This window comes from Adiantum capillus-veneris, chromosome 22 (assembly GCF_014529385.1).
Source record: "Adiantum capillus-veneris isolate H3 chromosome 22, ASM1452938v2, whole genome shotgun sequence".
Classification (NCBI taxonomy): Eukaryota; Viridiplantae; Streptophyta; class Polypodiopsida; order Polypodiales; family Pteridaceae; genus Adiantum; species Adiantum capillus-veneris.
In genome coordinates, this window is record NC_140952.1 from 116,242,669 (window position 1) to 116,260,033 (window position 17,365).

At 42.7% G+C, this 17,365-nt stretch overlaps 1 protein-coding gene across 1 annotated transcript; it reads left to right on the forward strand.

The window, feature by feature from the left end:
• The first annotated feature begins 5,242 nt into the window (after positions 1-5,242).
• Positions 5,243-13,709, forward strand: LOC147430075 (uncharacterized). Its single transcript, XM_086495098.1, has 8 exons — positions 5,243-5,605; positions 5,732-6,340; positions 6,526-6,646; positions 7,013-7,089; positions 7,243-7,333; positions 7,430-7,810; positions 11,461-11,609; positions 13,611-13,709. The coding sequence occupies exons 1-8, from the start codon at positions 5,243-5,245 to the stop codon at positions 13,707-13,709; spliced, it is 1,890 nt and encodes a 629-aa protein (XP_086351224.1).
• The last annotated feature ends 3,656 nt before the right edge of the window (positions 13,710-17,365 follow it).

A 17,365-nucleotide genomic window follows, 5' to 3' on the forward strand; every position in this document is an offset into this window, starting at 1 on the left:
ATGAACCAAGAAAGCTTCAGATTCTCCATAAATTTCGGCAGAGTCTCCTTTGTAAAATGGCTCTAGTGTACTCAAAAACAGACCAAAAAGAGCTCAAAAAACACTGTCTCTCTGAATCTGTAAGCTGCGGGTAAACCTGTCCTGCACCTGTACTGTCTCTCACTGTCCTATCACTGTCGTGTAAGCATAGACTGCGAAAATGCCTCAACGGCAGTAAAGCAAAGATGCAATCCCAACTGTCTAACTCACAGTCAATACATCCTAGCTGCCTATCTAAGGGTGCTCGAGGGATCACTCCAAGACCTGTATCACTGAAAGGATCTCAACAATTGAGAATCCCCCAGCTTAATAAAACCTCACTCGACCCTCAACAAAGGCTGCAGTAAATCTGACAGTATATAGACTTCCCACAAAGTCATACATCCACAAATTTCCCACTATATGTTGTAACCACTGCGGCGGTTGTTTGTTGCGTGACTCACAGCCAGCAAACCCTCAACAGACATGCATCATCTCTGACAATACATCCCATGTGGAAGTACCTGCAATGTCAGGATGAAATCTGGAATATCAAGCAGCAAACACAAGCTACCTGATGAACTAGTGGATGTCGCCTACAGTCTGTGTGTAGATGCGCCTGTGTCGTATGTGACATGCCTCCAAGAACTGTGAGCCGTCCTTCGATGTGTAGACAGCCACAAATCAGTACTCTGGGAGTGCCAATATCCTCAGCACCTACAGTCGTAGGCGAAAACCCCAAATTTGCAGAGTCGGATCTGCACCCGCCGAGACACGTAGTCAAAAATGGCCTGCGCAGAACTTTGTCGAAGCCGAACGGTGGCCGAGATGACCTCAGAATGAAATTCTGAGAACACCTAGCCCTACGGGCTACCCCACAAGATTTGGGGCCGTGTCTTCGCCTGTCGAATCTCACTCCAATCTGAGCAGGTGACTCTGGCTACCTGCAAATGCTGCCCCGAGCCTCGATCTGAGCTCTGATACCAGTTGAAGGAGTACAAGCGGAAGTGTGACACGAGAGAGAGTGCGAGAAGAAGAGCACGACGATATGGTGAACTCGCTCTACTGTAATGTGTAGAGGATAGTGAGTTCTTATTAGGTTTTTACAAAAGAATATGTGTACATACCTGGCGGCCCGCCCACTTACTTGGGCGACCACATTGGGCTTTATACCCCAACAGCTCCATGTTGGTTTCATCATGTTTAGCACACTTATTCATGCACGTGGTGTGTTTCTGATCACGTATGTGCATAAAAAGTGCTTTTCGTTTCACGTCATGTAGACGGTAGGAACACTATTTTGGTCATATCTCTTAAACCGCTATGAATCAGATCAAACCCTTCGATTCAAAGATTAAACATCATTTAAAACATTTTATCTCCTATGTGTCATGTGAAAAGTTCGCACAAAGCAAAGAGTTATGGTCAAAATACAGCTTGTTGCCCACTTCACGCGTTAATATTTTGTACCCTGGGCTCCTTGGAGAACCACCATATGGATTCATCGAAAGAACAAACCTGCTTAAACAAATCAAAAATTCATTAAACTTATTGATAAATGTATTAAATAACTGATATCACTTCGTGAGTGCGAATTATTAACCGTTCTTTGTATGGGATTACTTACGCGTGTAGGGGTGCTATCTGGGGGGTACCATATGACATCGTGATTTTAATGAGTGGTTCACATATGTTTTATGAATTGTTTTGATGAGTTTATATCAAGTATTTGGTGTCCATTAAATTACATAAGGGTATATGGTTAGTCAACCCAAATCCTGCGGGGAAATATGAATAAGGGGGCTTTCTTTTTGTGTTATGGTTGTTTCCATAATTCTCATATGGGCAAAGTGATGTGACACACTATTATTCTATGTTATCGAGATGAGTTTGATCCATTGATTTGAGGTCAAACACTTTCATTTGCATGTCGTATGGCAAAAAGATTTTTTTTGCTTATACGTGAAATTATGGCATATGGTTGATCAAAATGGTGGGGTTGTTTTGCATCATGGTTAATTTGTGGGATGATGTCATATGATGTATGGAATCCCATGGATGAATATGAATGCCTCATGTGCATGCGTACACTCCTTTCCACCCTTGTAGGTCAAAACTAGCTCTATGTGTTACGGGGGTGAGGTGTGGTCACAGTGCATCACTTATGTATGGGTAAAAATTGTCAAAATGGGATTTTGAAGTTATGTTTAGTCAATAGTTGGACTTGTTTTATGCATAAAAAGTTCATGTCGTAAGGGCCATGTGTGTGGGCTCAGTTTGATTGCAGTAAATATGTCAAACTCCAAGTGTGGGAGTTAGTTCAATAAGGAACATGGTTTATGGTGAAGGGCTCAAATTTATCAGGGATTATGGTTACGATTTTGATTGTGGAAGCCGGTTGGCTCTTGGATGTTTTTTTGGGGTATGCTTGTGTTATCGAAGTGCTACCAAATATTTTTCAGCCATGTTATGTGCTAAAGTGTTTTTGCATGATTGGATGTGCATCACCCTAAGTTGGGTGGAGTGCTCACCCATATGATGATATTGGACTGTGGTTTATGGTTTTGGGATTGGATCATGAAGTTGTTTTGATGCTTTATGGTGGACATGTATGGGTAGAGACCCCATACAAACTGACTGCTTGGGTAAGATTGTTTGTGCATATGGAAAATGCTATTTTGATTGGGCTCATGAGTTATGTTTCTCATGTCAACGTCACTACAAGATTACTACATTGCTTAGCCTTAGATGAAAGGGTTGATGACCTGGGGCTTTGTGGGATCGAGAGTGTTTCCTAGATCTTCTTTTTTGTTGGGCTCATCTACAGGATTAGTGCATCGGGGGTTGAATGACCTACATGTCTAACACATCAGGGATCTTTCTTTGGTTTTGCCTAAACACCCGATGCTAGGCATCGAAGAGGCATGGCCCCTAAACTAGGATGGTTGGTATTGATTCCTTACCATCTATTGGTATTTAAGATCCTTTCAGAGCTCGGGTTCATGGAGGGAGGCAAAGCGGCTTCAGCTTATATCTGGCTCAGGTAAGCTGGAGGTATTGAAGTGAAAGTCTCTCTCTCTATTGTATAGCGAAAGTGGATGGGTGGACCAATCGATCCCTACACAGGGTCTGGTGCTCTGCTAGTCATTTATATTTTTTTAGTTATGGTATACCCAAATTTTAATATTGCATTAATTCATGATTGCCTGTTTCATTTAGATGGGGTGTTTAAATATTCTCTTTTATCATTCTCCAGTGTCTCTGTGCACTCTATTTCACCCTCCTCTCATCTCTCTCTTGTCTTCTCTTCTCTTCTCTCTCTCTCTCTCTCTCTCTCTCTCTCTCTATTCCCGCGATGTGATGTACACATGTATTCACCCTCTCCTTGTTATTTTTCTTGACTATGCTTTCATTCATACAACCCATTCATAAGTAGCCCTAGCTGCTAGGTTCCTCTAGATGCAGTTTGGCTCATGGCTTAAGCTCCATGCTAGGTCGGGCATTGAGAACTCCTCCCCTATGCAAACACTTCCTCAACTCTGATATTTATTGAAAAACTCATAGGTGTGTCAACACTGGAAGAACCAAAAATCTAGAAATTTTAGAGGATGAGACAATCTAATCTCGCAAGCGACATATCAATTACTATTTCCAATTCTAGTTTCAATATATGTCATTTCCATTGCAGATATCTGTCATTTCCATTTTAGTTACTCAGTTCTAGGTCCATTCCAGTATTAGTGTCATAGACTAGCTAGGAAATTTTAGTGTATTGATTGGCACAATTTCAAAGATCGGATGGTCAAGAAGCATGCCAAATGGTACCAAGTGGGTAACATATGATCGGGCATCAACATCTGGTTGCATTTAAACTGAAATTTAGTATTAGCCTCCTGGTATGTCTAGGGTACCCATTCCTTCCTCCATGCCAATCATTACACCATCTATGGCACCCTTCACGTCCTCTTTGATGGCCACTACACCTCTTATGGCACCCTCTTCTATGGTGGCCACTACATCCTTGTTGGTGCACACTAGTTCTTTTGTCGTGGAGTCTTCACTTGGGCAGAGGCTTGGGAGAGAAGTCCTACTACGCGATTTTTTGGTAAGTCTTTAAACGTTGTTTGAAAATGAGTGTTCCTTGCTTCCTACTTCAATGCCATGCATAGAAATCTCATCGTAGGTTCTCACCCGTGGGAAGGTATTGTGTGAGGCCACATGCTTTCAAGAAGCCAGGAAAATTGGAGAATGATCAAATGATGACATCATCATGATACTCTCATAGCATTGCCAGATCCCTCACCGCACCGGAAAGGCTCTTATCTAGCAAACTTGAGTGACTACATGCATTGAGTACCACTAATAAAAGTGATTATAGTTAGTTTAGGGCTTCCTTGGCAAGCCCTTGTTGGGCATATCCTCTTATAAGAGCACTCCAAGAGAGCATTGCAAGAGACTTTGTATGGCAAGAAGCCCTCACTATGCATCTGGTTGAAACAACGTTGAGCTTCCTTGCCATAGTCACGTTGGGCATATTTTGCAATGAACCCACTCCAAGAGATAGAATTTCAAATAGAAAGCTAATTTAGAATGCATACATATCAAGCAAAGCCCTGCCAAGAACGCCATCTTTCTTATCATGAATTGTCTCATGCATGCTAGTATTTTACAAAAGGGAAGAGGATTTCAAGGTGCAAGCATATGTGCTTCCACCTAGAGAGAGAGAGAGAGAGAGAGAGAGAGAGAGAGAGAGGGGGGGGGGGGGGGGGGGGGGGGGGGATTTTAACGTCGTAGGAAACTGGCCCGAGAGACATCAAAGACCTATCCGACGAGGAGAGTTGAACTCAAGACTTGTTATTCAAGAGAGAAATGGCATAATTAATCTACCACACTTGTTTGTGTGTGTGTGTGTGTGTGGGGGGGGGAGAGAGAGAGAGAGAGAGAGAGAGAGAGAGAGAGAGAGAGAGAGATTGAATATCTATCCGACGAGGAGAGTTGAACTCAAAACTTGTTATTCAAGAGGGAAATGGCATAATTAATCTACCACACTTGGGAGAGAGAGAGAGAGAGAGAAGGTGATGAACACATTCGATGCTCTTTTAGTGAACCGCCATGTGGACGACTGAGAATTTGATAAACTAACGAGCTAGTGTAACTTAGGCTACACTCTTTCCAAAAGCGCGTTATCCCTGTATTTAAAGATGCTTTGGAGCCCGATAAGCTAATGGCCGTGGCCGACCAGACAATGAGCGATATGCATAGTAGTCATTCTATGCCACTACTCCAAGCTCTTCGCGCAGCGCTTGACAATCACCTGCAACGGGTTCTTCTTGTCAACTTGGCGGATCAATTAGACAAGGACTACCCACTCTTTCTCGACGTAGTCAATGGCATACAGTTGCAGCTTCTCGCCAAAAATGACCATGCTAATACAAGCGCCTCCATCAATGGCCTTCGATGTATGGTCTCCCGTGCTAAAGAAAGTCTCGTCACTTGTCTCTCTGGGATTCAAGCTAACCTCCATCTCCAAGCGGAAGTGACCCACACCCAAAAGTTCTTAGAGCTTCTTCTTCACATCACGGGTCTTGTATCCAAGATGCGAAAGCTTCACTTGCGGTTAAATTTCGAGTGTTAGTGCCCTACGTGGCACTAGCAGTCGCCGTTGATTTAAAAAATGTTGAGCTTTTTAATAGCAATGGCTGTTGCCACATAGGCAGCAGCGTTCGAAATTTATCTTGCTTCGCTTCAAAAGCTGCAAATCAATGGCATGCACGTCCTTGACTCCAGAAGCATACTTCTTGTACGCATCTTAACACACTTGAAAGACCTCAATGTATCCCTGGTGCGTGTAGATTCTAACTTCTCCCCTAATCACCATCGCCCGCTGCTACTCATAAATTTGGAGCCCACTATTCAACGCTTCCACAAGTATGTCCATGAATGCTTCAAGCTAGGCCTTCAACAACAACATGAGACTTCAATTCTCCAATGCCTACAAGTCCTTGACAATGTTGTCGGTGCTCGTGATGCCATCCGCCTCTTTGTCGTTGCCCCCATCATGGATCAAGTTTTCTATCACAATGCTACAAAAAATGTTCTCTTACATGACGATCTAAAGGAGGTCAAGATGCTCATTAATGCAAGCATCTGTAGATTTCTACTTGACATCCCATCTTCCAGATTGGCCTGGGATGCATCTTGTTTTGACTTTCTTGGTGCATGTATATTGCAAGAGTTGCAAAGTGCCATCCAAAGGACAAGACCCCTTGCATTATCACCCGGAGAACCGTCAAGCTGTTACGAGAGTTTGAAAAGAAGTTTGGTCAGTTATCGTCAGCAGAACAACGTTCCTTGAAGGATCAAAAGGTGGAATTGTTTATTCAAGCTGTTGATCCGCGACTACAAAAGAATTTGGTGCAATTATTGGAGGACCCGGCAGGAGAATTGGGGTTGACATCGGATTGGAAAATAGTCTGTGAAGCGGTGAATATGATTGTAAAACAATAGAAGCGAGCTGACAAGCAGATCGTGGTTGAGGTTGTAGATGATGATGAAGAAGAGACTAAAGAGAAGCCGCCCTCTACAATACCCAAAGTGGAGGGGCCTGTTCTTGACGACCTGGTTAAAGGTATTCAAGAACTAAATTTGAATTTTAAAACTGTTAAATTTGAAGGGTTAGTTGCAAAGGCGTCTACTTCTGAACCTAAGCAGCAGCAGCCACCACGTAAAAATTGGGATCGATGCATGTGGTGCGATAGTGAAGACCACAGGTTTGTGAGAGAGTGTAATGAGTTTGATGAAGCTTATAAGAAGAATGTGGTTTTCTGGAAAGACAAGAAGATTCATCTCAGGGCGACAGGGGAACTGCTCCGCTTGAACTTTGGCAGAGGCGGAATGAAGAAGATAGTGGAGGAAATACAACATAATGTTGCCCTTGTGGAAGCAGCTACATATGGGCTGCAAGTTTGTGGTAAGGAAGATGATGATGGTACAGGTACAAAGGGCCAGTTGTGGCCATATGCTTTAAAGACAGCAGAAGCAGTTAAGGTAACATATGGGAAGTTACGCCAGGTGGGTAATTCAATTCGAGAAACTACTGGGTGGACCGATCCAGTGGATTCTCTTTCAGTATATGCTTATATTGCTAAAGCTCAAGCCAATGAAGCTATGGTCGAAGAGAAGCGGAAAAGAGATGAAGAGGTGGCTGGGACGTCAAAAAGGCAGACGAGATCCAGCAATAAGAAAGAAGAAGTGCCAGCTCCTAAACCTGCTCCGGAGGTGGTTATGGAAGAGGCTCCGAAGGACAAGAGGCAAGGTAAGCCTAAAGGACCCTCGTATAAACTCAAGTCTAATATTGAACTGGCTACAGATTTGAAGAAAGTTTTTGAAGAACGTATCCTAAATAGTAAAGTGGAGCTCACCTTGGGGGATATTCTTGGAATTGCTAAGTGCGAGTTCCACGAAGAGATCATCGACATTATAAAAAGGAAGCGACAAGTACCGAGTGATCAAGAGTCAGATCCAGTTAAAAGCCAAGTGGTTCGTCACATTGAAGCAATTTTGGAAGACTATGAAGAGTACTTAGAAGATCTTGAAGAAGAAGAGCCAAAGCCTATGGTGGTTCCTAGCCCGATTATACCTGAGGTAAGGAACATGCATTTTAATGACGGTGAAGATGAAGAATTTATACCCAAAAGTCACTTTTCGAGGACTCATTGGGCAAGGGCAACGACAGAAACAGTGGTAAAGCTCGGCGACATTGAGGAGCCGGTCTTAGCCCTCATAGACCATGGTTCGGAAATCAATCTCATGGCAAAGAATTTGCACCAAAAGGGGAAGTGGCCTATTCATGTAGATCACGGGTGGCGAATTCGAGCTGCCAACATGCTTCCTGGAGATCTTTATGGTGCATGCGCAAATGTTAAGGTAACTATTGGGGATGTCTGTGATGAGCAAAACTTTTTTATACAGGAGCATTCCTCCTACCCATTGATTCTGGGACAACCCTACATTATGGATGTGCGGATGGAAACTAAGGTGCTAGATGATGGCTCGGCCTATGCCAGGGTTCGAAGCCGAGATGGTAAGAAAGTGGTTCAATTTCTAACTGTATGTTTTGATCATGTTAGAAACAAAGACAGTTTACGTGATCGTCCAATGCCAAAGATACGCAAGAAGTTTAAAGAACAAAGATTTTCTCACGATTTTCTTGGGGTGCCACTATAAAGCGGGACTATGGTGGTGCAAGTGAGGAGAAGTTCTCGCAAAGAGAAACCTTCTCTTCAGGATTTCTAGGGTTGACATCTGAGGGTTCAGTATCTTACAGGAAATTTAATGATTTAACTAAGTGGGAGAAACAATATGTTTCAAGCATTCAAAGTGACTTGCAGGGATGTGATGTGCTAGAACGGATGATGTGATTTCAGGAATCTTCGAAGAGATATCTTATGTTGATACTATGTCAAAGCTTGAGGATATCAAGCAGAACAGGTTAGAAAGTGGAACTGAAGTTGTTAAAGTGCACTCAATGGACATGTTCGAAGAGTTGGACATATACGAGGCACTTATGCATATTGAGGATGACTTGGATAAAGAAGTTGAAGCACAGGTAGAGATGAAGTACAAGACAATTGCAAAGAAAGTGAGACTTGTGGCTACACCTCTACCAAAGGGAAGTGATGAAGTAATTAAAGAAGCTTCTCGACAGCCTATGCTCAGAAATCCTAAGAACATTGGGCACAAATTCACTAAAGAGACATTGCAGCAGCTGAAGGTGGGAGAAGATGGTTTTCTCAACGAAGAGGAAATCAAGTGTTTTCAAGGTATGCTTTTGCCTTTGAGCCAAATGAGATTGGGTGTGTGGATCCAAGTGTTGTTGCACCTATGGTTATATTCATTGTTCCTCACATGCCATGGAGCTTACGTCCTATTCCAGTTCCTAAAGCTCATTTGCCAAAGCTTATCAATTTGCTTAATGAGAAGATACAAATGGGAATCTTGGAACCATCATGTGCACCATACTCTAACCGATGGTTCACTGTTCCGAAGAAAAATGGTACTTTAAGGTTTATACAGGATATGCAGCCTGTTAACAAGGTAACAATCCGCAATGTGGGTACCAGCCCAATTGTGGATGAATTTGCTGAGGCTTTTGCAAGTAGGTCAATTTACTCTATGGGTGATCTTTATTCTGGATATGATCAATTTCAGTTAGCTTTGGAGAGCAGGGATCTTACTACGATGCGTACACCTCTCGGATTGATAAGGATGTGCACTCTGCCACAGGGTGCTACTAATTCTGTAGCTCATATGATGAACGGCATGAATAAGGTATTAAGGGACTTTATCCCACATGTTACTATGCCTTTCATTGATGATCTACCGATTAAAGGCTGTGAGGAAAGCTCAAAAGATGAGGTAAAAGATCAGAGGGGGTGCCGACAGTTTGTTGCTCAACATATTGCTGACTGTGATGCTATTTTATCCAGGCTTGAAGAAGTTAACCTAACACTTTCAGGGCAAAAAATGCTCAATGCTCGCCAAAGAGGCTCATTAGGAGATTTCGGATTGGAGGGCCTTTTGGAAGAGAGAGGAAAATAAGCTCCTCCAATGAGAGAAGAGCCTACGCTACGTAGAAAAATAGATTGATATTAACAAAAATATAAAAGGTGTCCCTCTCCTCATTTAATAATCTAGTGGTCCTTGAAGACGATCACTCTCTTTCATTTAATGCGAGCATCTTTTTCAGAAGGTAGATGCGGTGCATTTGATACGGCTTACGTCATCACTAGAATTCAAAAAGTTACAAAACTATCAACTGGTGGAAGATTTTGAAACTTTTGATACTGTCAATGCGTCCGGAACGCCCCAATATCCTAGAAATGAATGTCCAATTGCCTAGCTCCGACATCCAAAGAGGCAAAGAATGTCAAAAACCCCTAAAAGAACATTTTACTAACGGCGCGTGAGGGGGCATTCCAAAATTTTGGAATGCCTCATCGCGCGCCATTAGTAAAAAGCCCCTTTTTTCCTCTTTTAGAGAGCTTTTTGAGAGAAAAATGTCAAAAAATCTCTAAAAAGACCTCCATCTATCACATAGGTTTTTTCTTCATCATCTTAGCCTTAGAGATCATAATTTCGGGTCTATAAGAGTGAGCACGCACACCCATTGTTACAATTCTACAAAGTGCATTTTGATCACACAGAGACAAATATAACATACACACAAACACACAGAGACACACACAGACAGACACACACACTCACAAACACACAGACACACAAATATAACATACACACACACACACACACAAACACAAAGAGCCTCTCTCTGTCTCTCTGTCTCTCTCTCTCTCTCTCTCTCTCTCTCTCTCTCTATACTATAGGCGCACGTAGAGAGGCACAACCGGTGTGCATGTCTCTATGCGCGCCTTTAGTACTGTGCATCCACCAATGTATGTGTTTATGTGTGTATGTGTGAGTGTTATAGAGAGAGGAAGTAAGGCGGGGGAAAGAGAGAGAGAGAGAGTCTTTCTGTTACCTTATACTAACGGCGCGAGGAGGTGTTTTTTGAGGTCAAAACATGCTCCACGCGCGCCGTTAGTAATGGGAGTCTCTCACTCTCTCTCTCTTTAAATATGCTAAACTATAGAAAGGAGAGGGAGAGAGAGAGAGAGAGAGAGAGAGATAGAGAGCATGGTGCAAAAGTGCAATATAGAAACATGGGTAGGCTTTCTTGAAAGATAATTGTCCAAAAATCACTAAAAGGAGCTTTGTACTAACGGCGCGCAGAGGGGCATTCTAGCATTTGAGAATGCCTCCTCGCGCGCCTTAAGTAAAAAGCCCATTTTTTGGGGTTTTTTGATATTTTTTGCCTCTCCGGATGTCGGAATGAGACAAGTAGACATTCGTTTTTAGGGTATTTTGGCGTTTCTGACGCATTGGTGGTGTCAAAAGCCTCAAAATCTATCACTATTTGACAGTTTGTGACTTTTCAACTTTCAGTGATGACGTAAGCTGCCTTGAATGCGCCGCACCTGCCTCCTGAAAAAGACGCTCACATTAAATAAAAAAGTGACCGTTTTCAAGGACGATTGGGAATATAAATCTAATTTTTAAAGTGTCTGGTTGTCCTTTTGGACGTACTCACAAGGTGCAAGTGCATTTTAAAAAAAGTTTCTAGAGAGAGAAATACAATTTCTTACAAGGCCCTCCAAATGACCTCCGAAATTTTCTAATGACCCACACGTTAAGAGAGAACTTTGGGGCGTTGCTACTGCTCTAAGGTCTGATAAAGAATACTTTATTGGAGCTTTAGTCGTGGTAGAGACAGATTGCTTGCCACTGATAGGGATGATTGCAAATTGCTCTACTTCGGATATGCTATGCTACGATGGATAGCCTATATTAAGTCTCTTAATCCTGAATTTTGTCATATTGCAGGTAGAGATAATCCTGTTGCAAATATGTTATCAAGAACTATATTTGAAGATGAAGAAGAGATGCTGACCACAAGTGATGATGTTGGCCTGAAGTTCTATTCATCTTCTTATCTCCATGAAAATTGTGGCAATATTGCTCATACTTTTGAGGTATTTTCTGAAGAGTTCTATGAAGGAGAATGTCTTTTGATTGGTCGCTACCTTAGCACTCTTACTAAGCATGAAGGGTGGACGGATCAAGAGTACAAAAAGATCAGGAAAAAAGCTTACGGCTATTTTCTGAAGGGTGGCCATTTATGGAAGCAGCCAAAACGCTCTAAAGGAGTACCACAACGGGTTGTTTGTGATAAAAGAGACTCAACAACAGGTTATCAAAGAGTTTCATGAAAGTTTATGGGCTGGACACAGAGGGGTCTGGGCAACTTTTGTCAAGATTAAGGATCGTTACTAGTGGAAAGGTATGTATAAAGATGTGGCTCAGTTTGTGGAGACATGCCTAATATGCCAACAATATTCTAATGTGCGACATCGAGATGGGTTGCATCCCACCTATCCAGTGGCTATGCACTACAAGTGGGTGGTGGACCTGATTACCATGCCAGTAGGTGTCTGGCAAATGTGGTATATTGTTCTTGCAAGAGAGGATCTTACTAATCAGGTGGAAGGCAGAGCTTTGCGTACCAAAGCTACCAGTTCCGTATGCAAGTTCTTGCTTGAGGATGTTATTTCCAGGTATGGATGTGTTGGTAGAATTACTGCTGACAAAGGAGAGCTGGATGCAGATGAAGCTCGGGATTTCTTTGCTCGCTTGGGCATTAAATTGGCTCTCACTACAGCATACAATCCAGAGGGTAATGGTAAAAGTGAAAGAGGGTATCCGCCTATTGTTAAAGATTTAGCAAAGGCATGCCAGGGACATATTGGTGATTGGCCTAAACTCCTACCATTTGCTTTATGGGCTGATCGAACTACACATAGTTCTGTTACAGGTTTTATGCCATTTGAGCTAATGTACGGCAAAAACCCATTATGCCTACAGAGGAAGCGGTTATTTCTTGGACCATAATGCCATGGGAAGAAGGTATGTCTACAGAAGATTTGTTGGCATTGCGCATTCGCCAACTTGAGAGGTGTCAAGAAGATATTGAACAGGCTAAAGTAATGCTTAAGGAAGCAAGGTTGAAGAACAAAGCAGCGTTTGATGATAAGCACAGACTACGACCTCGTGCCATTAAAGATGGGGATTGGGTCCTTGTATATGACAGTAGCCTGGAGAACCAGTACACTGCTATGCTGAAGATGGTTAAACGATGGTTTGGACCATATGTTGTACTTCATGTTTATGATAATGCGACCTACAAGTTATGCGAGCTTGATGGCACTGAGCTCAAGGTGCCTATTGCAGGGAAAAGAGTTAAGTTGTTTAAGCAACGAGATGGTGAGATTAGTATTGGAGACTTCAACACAGATCAACCTCCTGAAGACAGTGTTATGTATGCATCAGACGATGAGTCTGATGATGCTCTTGATGATGCTTTATAAATACAGTTGGCACAGACCAGAGGCTGTGTAGGTTCAGAGGGGGTGGATGTCGTGTAGCTCCGCTCCCATGCTAAGAAAGATGCTAGAAAAATGCACATCAAGTTGTTTGAAGCCTACATGATTAATGAACAGTAGTTAAGGCCCGTTAACAGGACAAGTTCAATGCTGAATGTATGTCAAATGCGGTTAAAAAGGCCAAGAGATGCCTTAATGATGCCAAAAATGGACTATGCTTGAAGTGAGAACAGATCGGATATTATGATCTAGAACTGCAGTGCTTGAAGTGCTCTACCGGCCTGTCTTTACGGCTCGTCGATTGGAGCTACGGTGAAGAAGTTATGGTAGTTCAAAGTTTGAGTCGATTGCAGATCCATACCGGATTGGGCAACTACAGCTGAGTTAACAGAATTGAAATGAATGCACGGGCCTGAAGTGCTCACTTTCCGAAGAGTGTCGATCTTTTCAGATCGGTGTTTGGATTTACGGTTGCCAAGTTATGGGCCGTTAAAGATTCACCGGGGGCCGGTTCCGTAACAATCCGGTCGGCTCGTACGGAGTGTCATTTGGGAAATTTTGAGCCTTAGCAGAGTTTGTATGCGTTGTATGTAGCTTGAGAAGTCTAAAGGAGTTAAGGGATCGTCAGACCGAGTTCGGGCTCATGAGATAATATGGCTTGAGGCCAGTGTCAGCTGGTACCGGCACAGCTGAGCAGGACGAATTTTGGAATCCGGATGATATTGTCAGTCAAGGGCTGCTTGGCTAGTATGTCACTCTGAACAATGATTTGGCCGATTTGTATACCAACTATGGTGCCGTTACCAAAGCACGATGTTTTTGATGAGCATCCAGTTAAGAAAGTGCCTTTTAAAGAGCATTAATTTCGAGATATGCCCAAAGCTACGACATGGAGCTCTCGGCTATGTTCATCGAGTGTGAGGCAGAGCCTTGGTTGATACATATGTCAAATGTAATGCCCTTAAATGGTGCCCAAGCCGATATGTATGCCAAATGTGGCCCCTTTGCCACCCATGGCCAAGGGCCCACTTAAGCTAAGGCCGCCCATAAAATCAATGGCCACCCTAAATAAAATAGGGTGTGAAGCCATAAAACAAGAAGCAATGGCATGAGCAGGAGGGCGCAGGCAACACGGGGAGAGGTTGGGATGCTCGCGCAGGCGGCATGGATGCTCTCATGAGCGCGAGCTAGAGATGAGAAAGAGAGAAGACGCCAGGGGCCAGGGCGAATAATCGGCACTGGTCCGGCCGCATTCCGCATGCCTCGGCATTCAACCTGCCACATCATCAAGCCGTGTCCCGCACCACGTCAGTCACGGCACCATGACTGCTGGGAAGGGGCCTATTTTAGGGCAGTATCAGCGAAGATTAAGAGTATGAGGGAGATCAACGAGCAAGGCAAGAAGAAGGCAAGCTCTCTCTCCTTGATCTCGAAGCCAACCAAGATCTCGAAGCCAACCAAAGAGGAAGGCAAAGTCTCTTCCCTTGAGCTCCAAGCCAACCAAGATCTCAAAGCCAACCAAAGAGGAAGGCAAGCTCTCTTCCCTTGATCTCGAAGCCAACCAAGATCTTGAAGCCAACCAAAGAGAAGGCGAGCTTTCTCTCTAAATCTTCAAGCCAAGCAAGGGCGATCTCTATCTATCGATCTTGGCAGGGCTTAAGCCAGGGCTTTGCAACCAAGGGCGAGCAAGGAAGCAAGAGAGGCAAAGTTTACTCTCTCTCTCTCTCTCTCTCTCTCTCTCTCTCTCTCTCTCTCTCTCTCTCTCTCTCTCTCTCTCTCTCTCTCTCTCTCTCTCTCTCTCTCTCTCTCTTTCATTCTCGAGCTAAAGAGAAGCAAAAGCAACAAAGAGAAGGGGAGAGTTGTTCGAAGAAAGAAGAGCAAGGGAAGCCATCGAGCTTGTTGAAGAAGTGATTGCAGACCAATCAATCAGATGGAATCGATACAACAGGACTTTCCTTGTCAGCAGGAAAATTAATTTAATTACCTCTTTTTTTTTAATGAATTGCGGAGCCGTTAACGGCCCGGAGTATTTTGTAAGGGGAGTTTAAGCTCCTAAATCGTCATTAATTTCAATTAACGATGTCGTTAACGCCACTTCTTCATAATTGTGCATCAATTCCGCCGGTGTTATAAGTTTTCGAGCAAGTTTTGTGCGCCAATAGCATTATCAAGCGATTAAAATCTGTTGTATTGTGCGATGCTCTCAATTTTTCCACAGCCAGCAGCCCGGCGCTGACCTAGCTCAAGTTTCGAACACTTATCCCCCGACAATGCTTGAAGGCCAAATCAAATAGGGTACAAGCATGTTAACTTGCAACAAAAGTGCTATCCGGGACATGCTTGTTAGTAGTGCTTGTTAGCATAGATTGAAGACCCAAAAATATGTCCATTTTCAAAGTAAAACTAATTGTTATATTCACTCCTATGCCAAGTTGAAAGGTAGCATCTTTTTCAGGTACTAAAGTCATGGGGTAGTGGATGGTTCTCTTTCTCTCTCTCTCTCTCTCTCTCTCTCTCTCTCTCTCTCTCTCTCTCTCTCTCTCTCTCTCTCTCTCTCTAGTCTTACCCTCTCCCTCTCCATGTAGCCCACTTCCTCCCCATCTGATAGAGTTATGAAAAACTATACATTGCATCTCAATTTGGTAGGTTTACTTGCGTGTTCAAGGGGTTCAAATGAAAGCAGTAGATGTGATCCTTTACAGATGACAAATTCAACTTTAACGATCCACTTTGTAATGACATTAGGGATTATGAGACACAAAGAAAGAGGAAACAACGAGAAAAGACAAAACCTAAGTGGTTGTAGAGCTTGCCTTCAATGAGATAACAAAGAAGAAAATCTCCTTTGAGATTGTGACAATGTTGAAGAGAAGGACTGAAGGCATTAGTTCAGAAGTCAAGAAAAGAATTTGAAATCTAGTCACTCATCATCCTCTTGTGCAATCGATTTATCGAAAGTTTGCACTAGAGGAGTCTAGTATTCAAAGTAGAATCATGTGCAATGTTTTCAACACCTAGGCTCTTGTGAAGCAACCAAGTTTTAATGAGGAGTTTTACTTGAAAAATACAACATTGTCCATGATGTTGAATTCAAAGGAGAACATGCATATGTTAAAAGTCTTGAGAATCCTTAAAGTTCCATGTCGATCCTTGTACAAGGCTAAATGGCAAGTGACATCGACTGTTGATGGTGAAATGATTTCATTGACTATATGTCACAACATGCTTGTCGTACTCTGGTCACAAATCAATTTAAAGAATTGGCTTACACGTTTTGGAAAGATGTGACAAGTGTATCCCGTAACAAAATGGATGGACCACGCTCAAGGTTTTTATCAAACATAACTATATCGCTTAATGGCAAGCACAATAGTTCAAATACTGTATTCTTAGATTTCTTGAGGATGTCGTTGTTTTGGTTGTAGATTTTGTAGAAAACTATGCATTCAAGGAGCAAAACAAGATTCATTACATGCATTGGCACTCAAGTCAAGTAACCATTTTTATGCACATAACTTAGTATCGTAAGGAGGGGAAGTAGTCAACACAATCCACTTCTTAATATTGGATGACAAGGTGCATGACACACTATTTGTCTAGCATTTCTATATGCTACATAGCAGCTGCCATTACAAAGAGAAAGTGACACTCCAAAATGACACTACCTTTGTGAGATGGTGCTACCTCATAGTCTAAGGCTGCTAGGCCTTTATATTTTATTGCAAGGTATGTTGGGTTGATAGGAATGGAGATGGGCTTGTTTTTCTTTGGATCAGGAAACGACAAGGGAGAGCATGATTGTGCAGGTGAAATTGTTAAAAGATCGTTGACACATGAACAATGGAAGTATGATGGAGCCACTTTAAAGTGTGTTATAGATGTGATTTCTTATTCCCAAGCCAACCTATCAAAGGGAGAAATTGAATCATATCTTTAAAAAGAAAGAGAATGTGCTCGCGTATTTTGGGAGATCAAAGTAGGAGATGTAAACAAGATGGTCAAGTGGAATTGTGCCACCGTTAAGAAGTCCTACACCTTGCATGCATTTTGTGATCGCAATCGATATGATCCAACTACTATTGCCACAAGACCATTGGCATGCTTTTGTGATGCATGCATAAATTGCATTTGGAATCACTGCACTAAGAAATCTCATGTTCCACCTTGGAAGTATCACCTTCTTATGCCATTGTTTGATGAAGCTAACCCAACACACTGATTGATGATTCCCTTGAAGAATAGATTATTGGATATGAAAAATTCATGTATGAAGGCCACCATGATGCATTAAGTAGTGATTTGTGTGTTGACGACACTTTTGCCCGAGGGGTTCACTAAAGTAAATGTAA

Excerpts from the sequence above, each read along its gene's own strand:
- LOC147430075 (XM_086495098.1), top strand. The coding sequence starts at position 5,243 with ATGGCCGTGGCCGACCAGACAATGAGCGATATGCATAGTAGTCATTCT. Across the intron at positions 6,341-6,525 it reads AGAGTTTGAAAAGAAGTTTG|AAGCGAGCTGACAAGCAGAT; the intron begins GTCAGTTATCGT and ends GTAAAACAATAG. Across the intron at positions 7,334-7,429 it reads TCCGAAGGACAAGAGGCAAG|TGGAGCTCACCTTGGGGGAT; the intron begins GTAAGCCTAAAG and ends TAAATAGTAAAG.